This window comes from Diabrotica virgifera, chromosome 3 (genome assembly GCF_917563875.1).
Source record: "Diabrotica virgifera virgifera chromosome 3, PGI_DIABVI_V3a".
NCBI classification, from domain to species: Eukaryota; Metazoa; Arthropoda; class Insecta; order Coleoptera; family Chrysomelidae; genus Diabrotica; species Diabrotica virgifera.
Genome location: NC_065445.1, coordinates 196,722,503 through 196,741,742, shown reverse-complemented (window position 1 = coordinate 196,741,742; position 19,240 = coordinate 196,722,503). Strand labels below are relative to the sequence as shown.

Genomic DNA, 19,240 nt, shown 5'->3' with positions numbered 1-19,240 from the left:
GTTTTTTTCTACAAACGTGTTAAAAATGCAATAATACAGTTTAAATTAAATTTTAAAAAACCTTTTAAAAAAATTGCATTTTTAACACGTTTGTAGAAAAAACTTTTTAAAATACGTTCACCGATAATAGCCATTTTCTATTTATTACAATGACAGTAGTTGGTACTTTATACTTATAATTTCTCGGAAATGAATATAACTTGAATTTACTATTTGTTGTTGTGTTTTTTACAATACATAATTTAGACAGCATTGGTAATAATAAACAACCAATTATAAGCAATACATAACTTAGACAGCATTGGTAATAATAAGCAACCAATTATTCAGCCGAGTACTGGTAAACAAAATGTATATTTGTAAATTATAATTTTAATCTCGAGTAGTTGATAATTATATTTTTTTTATAATTAAAATAAAAAAGGTCGTAGAAAAAGTATAGTATTCTATCGCATGTAATGGCTATTACTCACTCTGGGGAATTACGACACTCGCCTTCGGCTCGTGTCGCAAACTTCATCATCGTGAGTAATAGACATCATTACATGCTCGTTGAATAATATACTAATATTGACAATATTTTTATATATGTAGATATTATTATTTTACAATAAGTTCTGTTCAGTCGAGTCGATTAGTGTTATCACTTTCGAGAAATATCACAGAAGTTGATAACGCCGATATTTTTTATTTAAACTATATTTTTATAAACTGTTTTGTAAAATATTACCCACATAATAATAATATGCCCACATAATTTGGGGACATGCGACGATCCCATTTACATTTGTCCTAAAATCAAATGTTTGCAAAATAATAACTTTTATGTATTAATTTAAAATTAGATATCTACGCTACTGTCCAGTAGAATATTATCATGGTCATTTTAACAGTGTTGCCAATTTCTTAGTATCTTATCTGCTTTTCTTAGCGTAAATTTTCCAACGGAATTAAACGCCGACTATACCTATATATGCCTATATATAAATATTTGTAAATATGAAAATATTTACATCTTATAGAACAGCGTCCTATTGCTAATACGTATTACAGGAGAACGATTTGTCAGCCTTTGTGTTTTGATTGAAAGCATAACCGCAGAATGCATTTCATTCTCATTAGAAATCGTCAGCCACGGATATCTGAATGCAACCAACACACAAAAGCCACCAGAACGTGGTTTCAATCAAAACACAAAGGCTGACAAATCGTTCTCCTGTAATATATATATATATATATATATATATATATATATATATATATATATATATATATATATATATATATATATATATATATATATAAAATGAAATTATGTTGGATAATCGAGTACAAATATAAAAATAAATAAGCAAAATCATTGGCTAATACTCGTAAATTGAATGTGAATTTAGTTGGAAATATATAAAATGATGAAGGGTCATCATTCCATACATTTCTGTGCAACTATATACACCGGTGTTTCGGCCTATTTGGGCTTCGTCAGTATAGTGTAGCAAGTTAAAAAAGTTGTTTGTTAACTTGTAAAAGCATTACTACAGGAGCAAGGTTACCAATTTTGGTCAGGTTGTTAGAAGACCCGCAGTCGCAAGGCTACAACTAACATTGCCAAGGAGGTAAAGCTACCTGAGGAAATGAAAAGCCATAACAATATTAAATAAAATGATGTTGGATAATCGAGTACAAATATAAAAATAAATAAGCAAAATCATTGGCTAATACTCGTAAAGTGAATGTGAATTTAGTTGGAAATATATAAAATGATGAAGGGTCATCATTCCATACATTTCTGTGCAACTATATACACCGGTGTTTCGGCCTATTTGGGCTTCGTCAGTATAGTGTAGCAAGTTAAAAAAGTTGTTTGTTAACTTGTAAAAGGATTACTACAGGAGCAAGGTTACCAATTTTGGTCAGGTTGTTAGAAGACCCGCAGTCGCAAGGCTACAACTAACATTGCCAAGGAGGTAAAGCTACCTGAGGAAATGAAAAGCCATAACAATATTAAATAAAATGATGTTGGATAATCGAGTACAAATATAAAAATAAATAAGCAAAATCATTGGCTAATACTCGTAAAGTGAATGTGAATTTAGTTGGAAATATATAAAATGATGAAGGGTCATCATTCCATACATCTCTGTGCAACTATATACACCGGTGTTTCGGCCTATTTGGGCTTCGTCAGTATAGTGTAGCAAGTTAAAAAAGTTAAAAATGTTAGTTGTAGCCTTGCGACTGCGGGTCTTCTAACAACCTGACCAAAATTGGTAACCTTGCTCCTGTAGTAATCCTTTTACAAGTTAACAAACAACTTTTTTAACTTGCTACACTATACTGACGAAGCCCAAATAGGCCGAAACACCGGTGTATATAGTTGCACAGAAATGTATGGAATGATGACCCTTCATCATTTTATATATTTCCAACTAAATTCACATTCACTTTACGAGTATTAGCCAATGATTTTGCTTATTTATTTTTATATTTGTACTCGATTATCCAACATCATTTTATTTAATATTGTTATGGCTTTTCATTTCCTCAGGTAGCTTTACCTCCTTGGCAATGTTAGTTGTAGCCTTGCGACTGCGGGTCTTCTAACAACCTGACCAAAATTGGTAACCTTGCTCCTGTAGTAATCCTTTTACAAGTTAACAAACAACTTTTTTAACTTGCTACACTATACTGACGAAGCCCAAATAGGCCGAAACACCGGTGTATATAGTTGCACAGAAATGTATGGAATGATGACCCTTCATCATTTTATATATTTCCAACTAAATTCACATTCACTTTACGAGTATTAGCCAATGATTTTGCTTATTTATGTTTATATTTGTACTCGATTATCCAACATCATTTTATTTAATATTGTTATGGCTTTTCATTTCCTCAGGTAGCTTTACCTCCTTGGCAATGTTAGTTGTAGCCTTGCGACTGCGGGTCTTCTAACAACCTGACCAAAATTGGTAACCTTGCTCCTGTAGTAATCCTTTTACAAGTTAACAAACAACTTTTTTAACTTGCTACACTATACTGACGAAGCCCAAATAGGCCGAAACACCGGTGTATATAGTTGCACAGAAATGTATGGAATGATGACCCTTCATCATTTTATATATTTCCAACTAAATTCACATTCACTTTACGAGTATTAGCCAATGATTTTGCTTATTTATTTTTATATTTGTACTCGATTATCCAACATCATTTTATTTAATATTGTTATGGCTTTTCATTTCCTCAGGTAGCTTTACCTCCTTGGCAATGTTAGTTGTAGCCTTGCGACTGCGGGTCTTCTAACAACCTGACCAAAATTGGTAACCTTGCTCCTGTAGTAATCCTTTTACAAGTTAACAAACAACTTTTTTAACTTGCTACACTATACTGACGAAGCCCAAATAGGCCGAAACACCGGTGTATATAGTTGCACAGAAATGTATGGAATGATGACCCTTCATCATTTTATATATTTCCAACTAAATTCACATTCACTTTACGAGTATTAGCCAATGATTTTGCTTATTTATTTTTATATTTGTACTCGATTATCCAACATCATTTTATTTAATATTGTTATGGCTTTTCATTTCCTCAGGTAGCTTTACCTCCTTGGCAATGTTAGTTGTAGCCTTGCGACTGCGGGTCTTCTAACAACCTGACCAAAATTGGTAACCTTGCTCCTGTAGTAATCCTTTTACAAGTTAACAAACAACTTTTTTAACTTGCTACACTATACTGACGAAGCCCAAATAGGCCGAAACACCGGTGTATATAGTTGCACAGAAATGTATGGAATGATGACCCTTCATCATTTTATATATTTCCAACTAAATTCACATTCACTTTACGAGTATTAGCCAATGATTTTGCTTATTTATTTTTATATTTGTACTCGATTATCCAACATCATTTTATTTAATATTGTTATGGCTTTTCATTTCCTCAGGTAGCTTTACCTCCTTGGCAATGTTAGTTGTAGCCTTGCGACTGCGGGTCTTCTAACAACCTGACCAAAATTGGTAACCTTGCTCCTGTAGTAATCCTTTTACAAGTTAACAAACAACTTTTTTAACTTGCTACACTATACTAACGAAGCCCAAATAGGCCGAAACACCGGTGTATATAGTTGCACAGAAATGTATGGAATGATGACCCTTCATCATTTTATATATTTCCAACTAAATTCACATTCACTTTACGAGTATTAGCCAATGATTTTGCTTATTTATTTTTATATTTGTACTCGATTATCCAACATCATTTTATTTAATATTGTTATGGCTTTTCATTTCCTCAGGTAGCTTTACCTCCTTGGCAATGTTAGTTGTAGCCTTGCGACTGCGGGTCTTCTAACAACCTGACCAAAATTGGTAACCTTGCTCCTGTAGTAATCCTTTTACAAGTTAACAAACAACTTTTTTAACTTGCTACACTATACTGACGAAGCCCAAATAGGCCGAAACACCGGTGTATATAGTTGCACAGAAATGTATGGAATGATGACCCTTCATCATTTTATATATTTCCAACTAAATTCACATTCACTTTACGAGTATTAGCCAATGATTTTGCTTATTTATTTATATATATATATATATATATATATATATATATATATATATATATATATATTAAAGCACCGAAAGAAAGAAAAAACAATTAGATTAAAATGTAATTAGGTGTTTTTAATATTGTAGTTCTTTTCAAACTGCAAGAGGCCCATACCTGGTATTTTTAAATTTGAAACCTGTCTTAATGATATGCAACCTATTATGCACACAGGTGTATTTTGGAGTGTATATGTATAAGTAAGTGATTTTATTTTTGATGTTTTCGAAGTAAATAACAATAAATTTTGCTAAATTTATTAGTCAGACTTTCTATTTATGCAAGAATTACTAGGTTTTGTTTGTGTAACATATTTCCAAGAAAATACTTTTAGAGCGGTTTGTTTCTTTTGCCCACATACAGTAATCCTCGAAATTGAACTCATGTTTCAATGTTAACGCATGTTCTGTAAGTGCACATGCATGTATTTTACTGATGTTTATGTCACTCCGATGTGAGACAACCCTACTGTAGAAATTACGGGAGGTTTTCCCAATATATACGTTATTACAATTGGAACAAGGTATGGAATAAACAACATTATGATGTAGTTGGGTTAGATACACGACAAGACAATCTGAAAATATATGGGCAGATATGCGTACATGACATTCTATCTACTTCAGGAATTCAATAGACATGACCTTTGTCCAGATGTGGATGAAGATTAGTTAAAAAAGGAGAAGAAGATAAAGAAGAAGACGTATTTATAATACATACCTGAAATAACAACTTCTTCCCCAGGAGGAACGCTTGTGAATAATTTGGCTTGAATAGAATTGTAGTCCACATTGTCACTGCTACATTTATGGTCCATATTGAGATTTTCTGTATTCCCCACACTCATGATGGATTCTAAAATAGGAATGTTTTCATTTTAGATTGAAAAGTATTGTCCTGATTAAATATTTTATTTTTTATTATCTAATCTGATAAAAGCCTAATGCGACAAGTAGCCTAAAGTAGTTTGTCCTGGACATTATTTGTCGATATAGGAATCACATATTTCAGAAACCCCGTAAGTAACATTTTAACGAAATTTAGGTTATGTCGGGTATGGGTTGTAGAATATGCATTTCATCTATGTAATTCAGAAACCCCGCCGTTGTTCGACTAATTAGTGTATTTAGACAATACTGTATTTAACCGTGTAATGCATAAATTCCGTAAGTACCGCATTTAAGGGGTTTCTGTACTACATGCTGTAATGAATTGTGCGCAGTGGCAAGACTTCTTGGAAAATACTAAATTTCTTATTAGTGTTCTCCAAAATTTAATCCTTCCCAATATTCCAGTTCAAGAGGTATTTTATCTTCATTTTATCTTGAAATTCATGATCTCCACACGGGCACTGCAATTTTTTACGTAAATCAGACGTTGCAAAAAAGGGTTGTAATGATGTATGTTCATTCATAATGCACTATAATATAGATTATGTTTTGCCTGAAACTACACGATACCTGTACATATTTTCGGACCAATGTGCAGGACAGAATAAAAACTATACAATGGTTTAACGATGTGCAGCTCTAGTATCTATAGGACGTTTTGAGATAATTAATCAATATTTCCTCATTAGTGGTCACAGTCCACAGTTTTCTCCACGTGATAGATATTTTGCTGTAGCCAATCGAAAAATGAAGAAAACAGATCGAATTTACACTGTAATGGACCACGTGGAATTAAATAATAAATAGATTATTAGTCATGGTGACCCAAGTACTATAAGCAAAACTGTCTGTCAGTTGACTCGTATGGTCGTGGAGTTACTAGAGAAATGAAGAAAACTTTTGCTATGGCATCCTTCATGCACTTTACGCATGACTCAAGAAAACCTGATTCTGTTATAGCACGTGATTTTATTGACTGATTTTATTGTAGGCAGTTTGAATATTAGTTAAGTAAGACCAACTCAAAACCTATTCTCCCAGTATGGTTATCCATGGTCATGGAGCATATCTATGGTCATGAATATGTTCCCTAAGATGGCAGCATATCCATAAGGGCGCATAGCAATTAATGTGAAAAAATGAGAGATCTACAGAAGTTAAAATCCTACTCAACAGATAACATTAATGTCCAGACCTTTTACGAAGAGATTTTAGAATGGCCAGTAGTAGACAAAGATGACCCACATGACGTTCTTGGCTAACTTTGTATTTACGACATATTTAATGGAACTGAATAAACATCTTACTTTTTTGCAAGTAATACTTTTTATTTTAGCCTGTAATTCAGAAACCCCGTAAGTACAGCGACAAAATCTCTTTGTAAAATTGTTAAAAAGGAAAAAAACTAATATTTAAAATGAAGAATATCATTGTAAAACACTCATATGCACACAAACATCTCATTAAAATTGTAATAAATAACAGGAGTTGATTGTAAATCAGTTTTTTGTCTACAACGAAAAATAATGTTTGGCGTACTCGTGGGGTTTCTGAAATATGTGATTCAATATAAACATTAAATGAAGTTTAATAAACGTCATACAGAACAAGTAAAAAATTTCGTTTGTATAAAGTTTATTGAAAAACTATTAAAAAGTCATCCAAAAGGATTCGCAAACCGTTTTCAATCTAGATCAGATCATCTTCAGTGCGTTCTGATTAGTACATAAAACTAGCAACCTTAGGCATCAAATTATCAAACTACGCACATCAAAGAAACATGAAACGTAAATTACGTTTCATGGAAATAAAACAGTACTAAACAAATATACGTCCGGCCATTTATGAAACTCTCCGAAAATAAAAATGTGTCGTGAGCATGAATCACACTCGTTTCATTGGTAGGCGGAGTTTGAGATTTGTTTAGCAGTGTTTTAGTTTCATGAAACATGTTTTTCGTTTCATGTTTCATGTTTTTCGTTTCATGTTTATTTGGTGTGCGGCTTGCCTTATAGAATAGATCATCGAGAAATATGATTTACATTTTTAAAAACTGATGTTAGTAGCGACTCTAAGTCGATGTTAAACGATAAATTTAAGAGAGCTTATCGTTTAACATCGACTTAGAGTCGCTACTAACATCAGTTTTTAAAAACGTAAATCATATTTATTTCTCGATGTCACCAATTCTCTAAGCAACAAATTCGATGCACACCAACGAAACGTGAAACGAAAAACATGAAACATGAAACGTAAAACACGTTTCATGAAAATTAAACACGGCTAAACAAATCTTGAAGTTCGCCTACCAATGAAACAAGTGTGATTCATGCTCATAACACATTTTTATTTTCGGAAAGTTTCATAAATGGCCGAACGTCTATTTGTTTAGCAGTGTTTTATTTCCATGAAACGTGATTTACGTTTCATGTTTCTTTGACGCCTTAGGCTGACCGCACATCAAAGAAACATGAAACGTAAATTATGTTTCATGGAAATAAAACACTGCTAAACAAATATAGGTCCGGCCATTTATAAAACTCTCCGAAAATAAAAATGTGTCATGAGCATGAATCACACTCGTTTCATTGGTAGGCGGACTTTTAGATTTGTTTAGCAGTATTTTATTTTCATGAAACGTAATTTACGTTTCATGTTTCATGTTTTTCGTTTCATGTTTCTTTGGTGTGCGGCTTGCCTTAGGCAGGCCGCACATCAAAGAAACATTAAACGTAAATTACGTTTCATGGAAATAAAACACTGCTAAACAAATATACGTCCGGCCATTTATGAAACTCTCCGAAAATAAAAATGTGCCATGAGCATGAATCACACTCGTTTCATTGGTAGGCGGACTTTGAGATTTGTTAAGCAGTGTTTTATTTTCATGAACCATGTTTTACGTTTCATGTTTCATGTTTTTCGTTTCATGTTTCTTTGGTGTGCGGCTTGCCTTAGGTTGCTAGTTTCATGTACTAAGCAGAACGCACTGAAGATGATCTGATCTAGATTGAAAACGTTTTGGGAATCGTTTTGGATGGCTTTTTAATAGTTTTTCAATAACGTTTTTATACCATTATACAAACGAAGATTTTTACTTGTTCTGTATGATTTTTAATTATGGTATACAGCCAGCTACTGAGACTTTTCCATTGATTTTGCTTTAATAAACGTCTTTATATTTTTTTATGTCGCGGATAATTTTTATATTTATATTTTAAACAAATTGTATATGGTCCGTCCGCTATAACTTTTCCCATGCGGTACGATTCATTTTCAATCAAATTAAGTCAAAACAGAAAGTGAAACGTACGCCTATGTGTGTAGTATATAGTATGCAGTATACAAAATGTATATACATATCGACGTTCGTTTCAATTTATGTTTTGATTGAAAATGAATCATACCGCATGGGAAAAGTTATAGCGGACGGACTATAGGTAAGTACCTACGTTATAATATTGTGACGAATTACCGACCGCAAATAACAGGTTCCGTCTCGACAGCCCGTCACGTAAGGAGATATCTGGAACAATGAGTCACCGAACGAGTGAGTAAACGATTTCTCGTGAATATTCGACAGGCAAGGCCACGGATTACTAGTGATGGGCGGTTCAGTTTCTCTGGAACGTTCAAGAAAATGTCTAGTATTTTGTATTCAATATATAAGAAACGAATTTTGTAAATAGAGTTAATCTGTAACATAAATTCGTCTGTACATTTATATAAATAAAGTCGTATTTAAATACGAACCGCTAGTTTCATTGTAATTAAAAACCGCTACAGTTGGTGTCCGGTGTTCGGTAAACTTAGTGTGATATAAATAAAAGTTAATTAAAAAAAAACTTAGAAAGATTTAAAAGATTTTTGAACTTTATTCGTCGGGAATAATTAAAGTGCGTTAATTGTTCGGTATTCGGAAAGACTTTTAAAAGAACATTTAGAAAGTACGTGTGTGCCGACCAAAGATGCTGCTAGCAGACTTTTCCGTAAAACAGTTGCGGGAACAACTAAAGGAACGGGATGAAGAGAGCAGTGGGTCCAAGAAAGTCCTACAAGCACGACTCGAGGATGTCCTCACGAAGAACAGAGGTGACCCAGAGACGTTCCAGTTAAAGTCAGCAGCACAACCAATCATATCGAAATTAAAAAATGTTTCTCAAACGATCGATGAAACTTCTAGAAAAAGCGACGAGAAATTCGAAATTGTTGCTAAAAGATTTGACAAAACTTCCAGAAAGAACAACGAGAAACTGAAAGAAGTTTGTAAACAGAACAACGAGAAACTTAAAGAAGTTTGTAAATAGAAGAACAAAAAACTTGAAGAAGTTTGTAGAGAGAGCAACGAGAAATTTGAAAGTGTTTCTCAAGTAATTAAAAAAGTTTCTAGACAGAACAACCAGAAATTTTAAGAAGTATCTAGAACATTCGATAAGATACAAAAAAGTGTAAACGACAATAAAGAAATTCTAGAAGAAAAGATCAAAAACTAGAGACTATGGTAACCAATACGAAAGTTCTACCTTCAGTTAATGCAGTAGTTTTAGCCGTAGAAGAGAATATCAAAGAATTAGAGAGCATGATAACCGATACAAAATTGCAACCGTCAGTTAACCCATCAAGGACGGAGTTTAAAAAATTTTGAAATTAGAATAATTTTAAACAAATTTATTAGTAAATTATTAGTTATGCATAAAACAACAAGAAATAATTATGTATTTTATTTATTTTTCTCAAAACAGTATGTTGCCATATGGCAACGCTAGTCTCCTGTAGGATCAAAAAATAAGCACATGCCAAAAAATATGAATTTATTTTAATTAGTTACAAAAGTAAATTTTAAATTAAAATCGTGTGTGAAAATTAACGTTGCAGCTTATACATAGTCCAACCTTGCATTTAGTATACATTGTGCGCATGATGGATTTGCAGTTTTCAGCGGCACATCTCTTCTTTTTTCCATCAGGGGTGTTTGTTAATAAATGACCTATATTGTCAAAACGCACGTCATCGGAAACTCTGCTAAACGATCTACTGGAGATACTTAAACTTGAACGACCTCCCTGCCTTGCCAGATTCTGTACCCTTGACAAATATGTTTTCACAATATCTCGCTTGAACTGAAGCTGCGTCATAGTATCACCTGATTTTCTTGAACAACTAGACCGGACCTTGAGCTGGGTCCCTCCAACCAGCAAACATTATGAGAGGTTTGTGGGCGCAGTAATAAGCACTGCCAAGAAAACCATCCCTAGGAGGTATCGCAAAGAATATGTGCCTGGATGGACTGAAACATGTGAAGACTTATACACGAAGTTTCTCGAAAGTGGTGACCGAGAAATAGCTGATGAGCTTTTACACAACATCGATACAGCTAGACGCCAAAAATGGATAAAGACTGTCGAAAACCTTACTTCAAAAAATCAAGCCGGCAGGCATGGTCCTTGTTGCGGAAAATTGGAGGAGCTAACCAGCTAGAATCCAGAGAGTCTAAAATGTCACAAGGTTGCCTCCCATATAGTATCTCTATCCAGAGCTCCACGTGATCGAACACATACTACCAACGTGAAAAGAGACTTAAGGGCATTAAAACAAATGAACAGAACGAACTCCGAATATTCAGCAAGAATACTTATTTCTGAAATCACACATGCGCTAAAGAAATGAAATCAGGTAAAGCACCTGGCTTTGATGGTATCCATCCAGAGTTCTTGATACACAGTGGTGTATACACGAAACAGTGGCTTGAAATGTTCTTTAATGATATACTTCAGTCAGGTAACATTCCTTTCTCACTTAAGCGAACAAAGATAATTGCAATTCCGAAACCGGGCAAATCAAACGATAAGCCAGAAAACTACCGCCCCATAGCTCTACTCAGCATGGTATATAAACTATTAGAAAAGCTTCTCCTCAACAGAATTAGTCACAGGATACTAGAAAATGCCCCCATTGAACAAGCTGGCTTCCGCCCTCATCGAAGCTGTACGGACCAAGTGCTGTCATTAACAACTTTTATAGAAGCTAGTTTTCAAAAGAAACAAAAGACAGCAACAGTATTTATAGATCTAACAGCAGCATATGATACTGTTTGGAGACAGGGATTAATATATAAACTGGCCCGCATTATCCCCTGCAGAAAGATAATTAACCTCATTGACAACATGCTGACCAACAGAGCCTTCCAGGTTATAATGGGAAAGGAGACGAGTAGACAGATGAAACTTAACAATGGTCTTCCACAGGGTTCTGTCCTTGCCCCTTTACTTTTCAGCCTCTATATTGCTGACATGCCTGAAACCGAATCTCGGAAGTTTGGATATGCTGACGACTGGACCCTTGCAACAAGCCACCAATCTTTAGAAACTACAGAAATCACTCTCACGAATGACTTATCCATCCTCAGCGAATACCTTAAGAAATGGAGACTACAGCCAAGTACTACAAAAACTGAAGTATCAGCTTTTCATCTAAACAACAAGTTGGCAAACAGAGAATTGCGAGTGTATTTTAATAACAAGCTGTTAAAACACAATAAATACCCGAAATACCTTGGGGTTACTCTAGACAGAACGCTCACATTCAGATTCAGAGAACACCTGACGAAAACAGCAGCAAAATTGAAAACACGCAACAATATAATACAGAAACTCTGCGGCACTACATGGGGGTCCACAGCACCAACATTAAGATCCTCTGCTCTTGGCCTGATATATCCGGTGGCAGAATACTGTGCTCCAGTGTGGCTAAATAGCAGGCATACCCACCTGGTCGACACCCAACTAAACCGTACTATGCGTATGATAACAGGCACAATTAAGCCCACCCCTACAATGTGGCTACCTACCCTTAGTAATATAGCACCACCCAACCTACGCCGCGAACATGCATTGGTTAAAGAATATAACAAAATAATGGACAGTCACCAGCTTCTAGTCCACAACAACATCCCCGATATTCTTGGAAACCGTCTCCGATCCCGGTTACCCCCTCTACAATCTGCTCAAGCGCTGCAGCAATCCAACTTTGACTTAAATACCCGATGGAGAGAAGATTGGGAAAGTAGGACAGATCCGCATTACCATAGTCTACCGGACATCATAGGGAAACCTGGCGAATTTGAACGTCCCCGTAAGATTTGGGCAGCCCTTAATCGAATTCGAACAAACTGTGGAAGATGCGCCGACTCCCTCCACAGATGGGGTAAACTCCCCTCGCTTTCTTGTGACTGCGGCGCTGCAAGACAGATGATCAGTCACATTGTTTAGGACTGCCCACGCAGAGCATACACAGGCGACCCTATAGACTTTGTAATGGCAACCGAAGGGTCAATCGAATATATAAAAAAAATTGGACATCTGTTTGTGATGCATTGTATAATGCATAAATCTAAATATATTCTGTGATATACTTAAGCCATACGCTAAATAAAAATAAAACCTGATTTTCTTTTTAAATTCCAACTGTTTTGCACTGAACAATCAATTAACTAAGTAAAAACGCACCACCACCATTTTTTCCTCGGATTCCTATACGATATCTGGATATGTTTTCATCCATAAGATCAGTGCCTCCCATTGCGGAATTATATTTCGCAATAACTTGAGGTCTGCCTATATGTATGTTCTTTTTATCGGCCTGGGAATAGCGCTTTACTTCATCCACAGGTGAAACCCCATATAAGGTTGATGCGACGGTCACTATGCTGTTATCTGCCCACCTTACTAATATTATCCCGTTTTCCTGTTCAACTGCTGAATCAAACTCACCTCTTTTCTTTTTTTTTTCATCTCGGCGTTTGACATCAGAGGGCAATTTTTCGGTAGACGATTATCTCTAATGATACCTGTAGCAGCATATCCCATTTGTTTTAGATGCCAAAGTAAATTGAAACCTGTAAAGAGATTGTCAAAGTACAGGGAATAGCGCAGTTTTTGTTTGTCTTCGGGCAAATTTTTTAGCATGCAAATTAGCAAATTTAGCAAAGGAGAAGCTGCTTTACCAAACACTGGGTGATATTTAGGATTAATATTGGGATCAGTTCCTTGATATGGCATGCAATTTACTAAATAGCCAGATTTTGTCTTTAAACTCCAGACTTTATATCCAAACCTTATAGGTTTGCCCCTAATAAATTGTTTGCATGAATGCTTTCCATAATACTTTATCATGGATTCATCGTAGCACAGTTCTTGTTCAGGAGCATAATATTGCATAAACTTATCCTGTAACTTTTTAATTAGGGGTCGTAGTTTGGCAAATTTGTCACCAGGATTTAAATTGTCATTATCCGCACAGTGGAAGTACCGGAAAATAGTCAGAAATCTGTCTCTTCGCATGGCTTGTTTGACCAACATGTTACCCATATCTCCACAGGAGTCCCAATAAAATTTAACCTGATAGAATTTAGAAATTTAGTTGTAACCTGATAGAATTAGAATGGAAAGAAAAACTCGCATTTCTTCAGTACTGGTGTTGAGATCGAAAATATTTGTCTGTTTTGCATACCTTTCAGTTTCCGTTATCAAAAATTTTACTAAGTCATCGTCGAAAAATAGCTCGAACATTTCCGTAGGTGTTAAAGTTTTAAAGTTTTCATAAGTAGGTTGTGGAAAAGGTTTGATTGTTGCTTCAATATCGCCACGAATCCAAATGACTTTTGTCGAATCAACTTTTTAAGTATTCTTCATTCTCGACACTTTCAAAATCTATCTCATCAAACAGATCATCTTTGATCCCCATTCGCTCTTCGTCTGTGTCATCCTTGCTAGAAAAAACAACCTCGGCCTGTGCGAGAAGTTGATTTCTTGACAAGTTATCGACAAGTCCACGACCGTCTTCCTCGCCAGAGTCCTCATCTGTCAGATCACCCTCTGGAGGCTCAATGTAGATTTGGTTCACGTCTATGTCATCATCGTACGCAATTTGTAATGCCTCCTCAAGTGTGAAGCCTTTTCTAAAAAAAACAGTATATTACAAAAGTCGGTAATAACGCGTCCTAGCGTTGCCGTATGGCAACACTGATATTTAGGATGTAATATGACAAATAAAAACAAAAAGAATCAGTCTCACAATGTGAAGTATTTTAAACACGTTATTTTGACTTTATATTATACAAAAATCAAACACGTATAAGGAATTTTAATATCATTATTTTACTTACGCAAATCTAACGTCCATCTTGAAGTAACAATTTCACAAATGCTGTCAGAAACAACTGATTTACGAAACTAATTTTGGATTTAGCGACACCATTAATTAGACAACCAACTTAACAACGTTAACGTACTAACTAGTAGCGCCATCTCGATTTTTCGGTCTCAAATTTTCGTGTAAGAATTAATATTTTAAATAGTGTTTTGCGTTGCCATATGGCAACGCCAGTCTTTGATGGGTTAATGCAGTAGCTTTAGATCCTGTAGTGAAAGATGAAATACCGAGAGACGAAACGTCGCATAATATATGAGATTCAAATTACCAGCATTTGATGGAAAGTCCTCTTGGTCCATATACCTTAGACAATTTGAAGCTATTACGACCACCAATCATTGGACTGAACAAGAAAAGGCTGTTTCCTTGACTGCTGCTCAACGAGGTGATGCTGCAGACATATTAAGGTAAATTCCTAAGGCTCAAGAAAAATGTTACCAGACCTTGTTTACTCGTCTGGAAAAACGCTATGGAGATGGTCATCTACAACAAGTATACAAAGCACAACTGCGAAGTAGAAGTCAACGAGCAAGTGAAAATCTGCAAGAATTTGAAGCAGATATTGCTCGTGGGTTGCGGTTGGCATATCTGGAGGCACCAGACAGTATTTTAGAAGAAATTGCGGTAGACATCTTCGTCAATGGGTTGAAAGAGAGTGAACTACAGAAAGCTTTATGACTAGCAAGACCAAAAGTTTTAGATGAAGCAATCGCTATTGCCTTGTAACACGAAGCAGCTAGCCAAGCTTCACAAAACAATCGAGTACTAACCGTGGAAAAAGGCGATACGAGAAAAGATGAACGTTTGGAGGAAATGGTACGGAGAGTAGTTCATGACACGATGCCGAAGAGACGCGCGAAGAGGACGGGAAGAGTTCGTTCTAATACAGATGCTCTCTCGAGATGGCCATACGGTGAAAGTTGTAATCACCGGCTAAAAGTAGAGCAACAATTTGTCCTGTGAGATGAACCACCGTAGTTAATGAGCAATGGCAACTTCAACAGTTTGTTACAAGACACCCAAGAAGATGATCCATGTATAAAGAAAGTACTGGATTGGATGCCTCAAGGTGAGAGACCTAGTTGACAAAGCATTAGTGCATGTAGTCCGGAAGTCAAGGCCTACTGGAGCCAATGGAATTGCCTAGTACTAAAAGATGATCTTCTGTACAGAACCTTTAAGAGAGATGATGGTACAAAATCTAAGCTTCAGTTGATTGTACCTAAAAGTAAATAAACCGGGAGATATTAACAGAAGTTCAACCACGATTTTCTAAGTCCTGCCCTTTGCAATACTGGAAGGTTAGAGAAGGTACTTACAATTTGTGGAAAAATATACTGGTTTCCTGTGACATTTTCCTGTGAAAATTAGATTTTCCATGAAAAAAAATTGGAAGTTGCGATGAAAAGTCCTGCCATATCCATAGAATAACAGGATACTATCTATTTTATGAAGAAAATTTTTATTTCATATTTATTTCTAAATGACCAAAAAAGTGTTGGCATGACGTCACCTAATGTTTAACTGCACTTGTTTTTTTTGGAAAATTCTGTATAAAATTTTCACTCTGGTTCCGTGATTTTCTGTCATAAAATAAATTTTGTTATAAAATAAATAATTTCAGTAGACATTATTCAAAATGGCAGGAAGTTTAGTTTTTTTACTATATATAGTTAAAAAATGTGTAAGAAAATTCGTGGAAAATTACACGATTTTCTAAGTCATGCCATTTCGCACATATCTCAAGAAGGTTAATATAAATCTATTTTCAAAGAGGCAGGATGGTTGTATAGGTATTTCGTATAAAAAAAATAAATTGTGTGTCTGTAAAATTATTTCAGGGTGTTATACAAACATATTCATATCACCACAATTTTCTGAGTCATGCCATGTCGAGTATGCTTAAAAAACACTAATCTAAAACCGTTTAAAACTTGGCAGGATAACCGCAAAGATGAATAATACAAAAAATTAATTTGTATATCATTAAAACAATCGTATTCTATTAATAGTGCGGCAGATTCGTGCAAATATTGTAAGAATTGCACATTTAATGATACAAGCATATAATTTGGTCCACATATACTGCAAATATAAAGGTTGAAATTTAGATATGAGGCCATCTCAGATTTTGCCTTTTACAAAAATGGCGGTCATTCAAAATGGGCGACTATACATATGTGACTAATAGTACGATAACTTTTGAACGAAAAGTCCAATTTCAGCCAAATTTGGCATCAAGGTTATTTTTTTGATGAATAAGGTCTTGTTTTAAGGTTTTATTCGAGGTCTTGAACCGGAAGAGTCGGTATACCAGAAGTTAAATTTTTCCTGTTTTTTATGTAAAAATATGTTGTTTTTTTTTCAATTCTTTCACCCTGTAAATATTAATTTTTCAAAAAAATAATACCGCCATTGAAAAGAGTGTAAAAATATTTTTTAGAAAAGACTTTCAACTTTTTAGTTATGTTAATAACCGTTTAATAAATGCATAACGTATCTTCACATATACCTATTAGGCTATTGATTATGTTCAAAATAAGAGAGCTAAAAGGAACTACAACGTTAACGGGTTTTTATTATCGCACATGGTCAATAGACCTCTATATTTGAAAAAAACCGCGGAGTGCTACCATTTAAATTGGTGCGTTTTTGAGAAAGAGGTGAATTAGTCCCTAGGCACAGGGCGAATTAGGGTGAGTTCTGTGCACTTTTGGTACAAACATGTCTACAGGAAAATTGTTCCATGTTAAATTTACTATCGAAATATCACATTTTAAAGTCAACAGTGTTTTTTTTTACAAAAATATACTCAAAAGAAAAGCACGAAACAAACGCGAAAGAAAACAAATTTGTTTTTTGTCCCATAACTTTTTCCCACAATGATATAGGTATAGTCATTGCTTCAGCGAAAAATAACTTCCGCCCTTTGTCTTTAAAACGACGTTTGCTAGAAGTCTCTAAGATTTACAGTTTCCGAAATAGGATTTTTCAAATTTCGCCGCTCACAGCATTTTTGGGTCATTTTCCCCATTATTTCGCAAACATTGTTCTGCAACTTTTTTCTACGCATTTCTAGGTATATGCAATGGTACATTTAGTAAAAAGAGAAGTCAAGTACCTTTAAAATGGTCTATTGTGTAAGGCTGTACGACTATTTTTAAGCAAGTTATGATTTTTCAAGGTTTTATACTTTTAATGATTTTTGATATTTTTTTATGATTATGTTTAAAATTTTTTACTTTATTTCTTGTACATTTAGGTATATACATTGTGAAATGAAAAAAAGCATATATTTTTTACATAAAAATGGTGTATTGCAAAAAATGCTACGACTATTTTTAAACAAGATATCCGTAGGATATCCAAGAGTATCCGCAATTTGAGAAAAATTTTAAATTTTTTAAATTTTTTCAATTAGAATGATATAATTGCATATTGTAATATATATATTTTTTTTGTTTTGATTCTGGCCTTGGTTCAGAACCTTTAGCCACGTAACTACATATAAAATTATTATTCGTTCATAAGTATTAAATTGCCCAGTATACACTTAAAAATAAAGAATAATAAAAAATAAACCTTACAAATAACAATGCCTACTTACTATGCCTAATTACTATGTTAATAAATACAACTATATTCATTTTTGATTTTTTTTTGGTTTTTTTTTGGTTTTTTTTTTGTTTTTTTTTTCACTACGGTAAGAACTAAATCCGATTCATCCTCGCGGAGATTTAGAACCTCTTAGTGATTTATTTATTTATTTTTTTTTTATTTTTTTATTCATTTATTTATTTTTTTTTAAGTTTTTTTATAATATTTTTTTTTATTATTATTTTTTTTTAGTCTTTTTTTTAATATTTAATTTTTTTTAAAACATACATAGGTTACAAAATAATATAATTAATTACAGGAAATATCTCAGTCATACATTACATAATACAAAGGAAATACCTATTCATTCAAACGATTAGTTTTACATTCACACTTTTAATTTAATTTTTTGAAGAAATGTCATAATTAGTTTAAAAATTTTAATGTTATCCTCACTTAATAGTACATTTAAGTCTAGGGGAGTACTTAAACCTGCTTTCAACAATTCTTGTAGCAGCCACATACTTGCATTGAGATGTAAGGGACAGTTAAAAAATATATGATTTAGATTAGCTATGCTAGTTCCACAGTCACATCTGCCTGTTGGGAGAACTCCAATTTTATGTAGATGCTTCGGAAAACATCCATGATCTACTTTTAATCTTAGGATGGTCGACACTGTATTTCTACTTAGTGCAACAACTTTGTAAAATTGGTGAACAACTACTGTTGGTTGTAATTTAAACAAATTAGTGCCTGTACTTTCACCGAACTGAATCCAACGTCTATCCCATTTACATTTAATATGCTGTTTAACGTATGCAAAAAGATCACATGTGTTAAGTTCTTCAATCAATATTTGAGGGTACTTTAGTGGATTTTTAGCTATTGAATCCGCAATACTATTACCTAATATGTCTGAATGTCCC

General features: G+C 34.1%; 1 protein-coding gene across 1 annotated transcript in view; it reads right to left on the bottom strand.

Annotated features, from left to right (window-relative positions):
- Nucleotides 1-19,240, bottom strand: part of LOC126882672 (fatty acid synthase-like) — a 410,665-nt gene that overhangs the window by 352,493 nt on the left and 38,932 nt on the right. Inside the window, 1 exon segment of the mRNA XM_050647647.1 lies at nucleotides 5,335-5,469. Within this exon segment, the coding sequence (XP_050503604.1) occupies nucleotides 5,335-5,461 (127 nt within the window). The 5' untranslated portion in view covers nucleotides 5,462-5,469.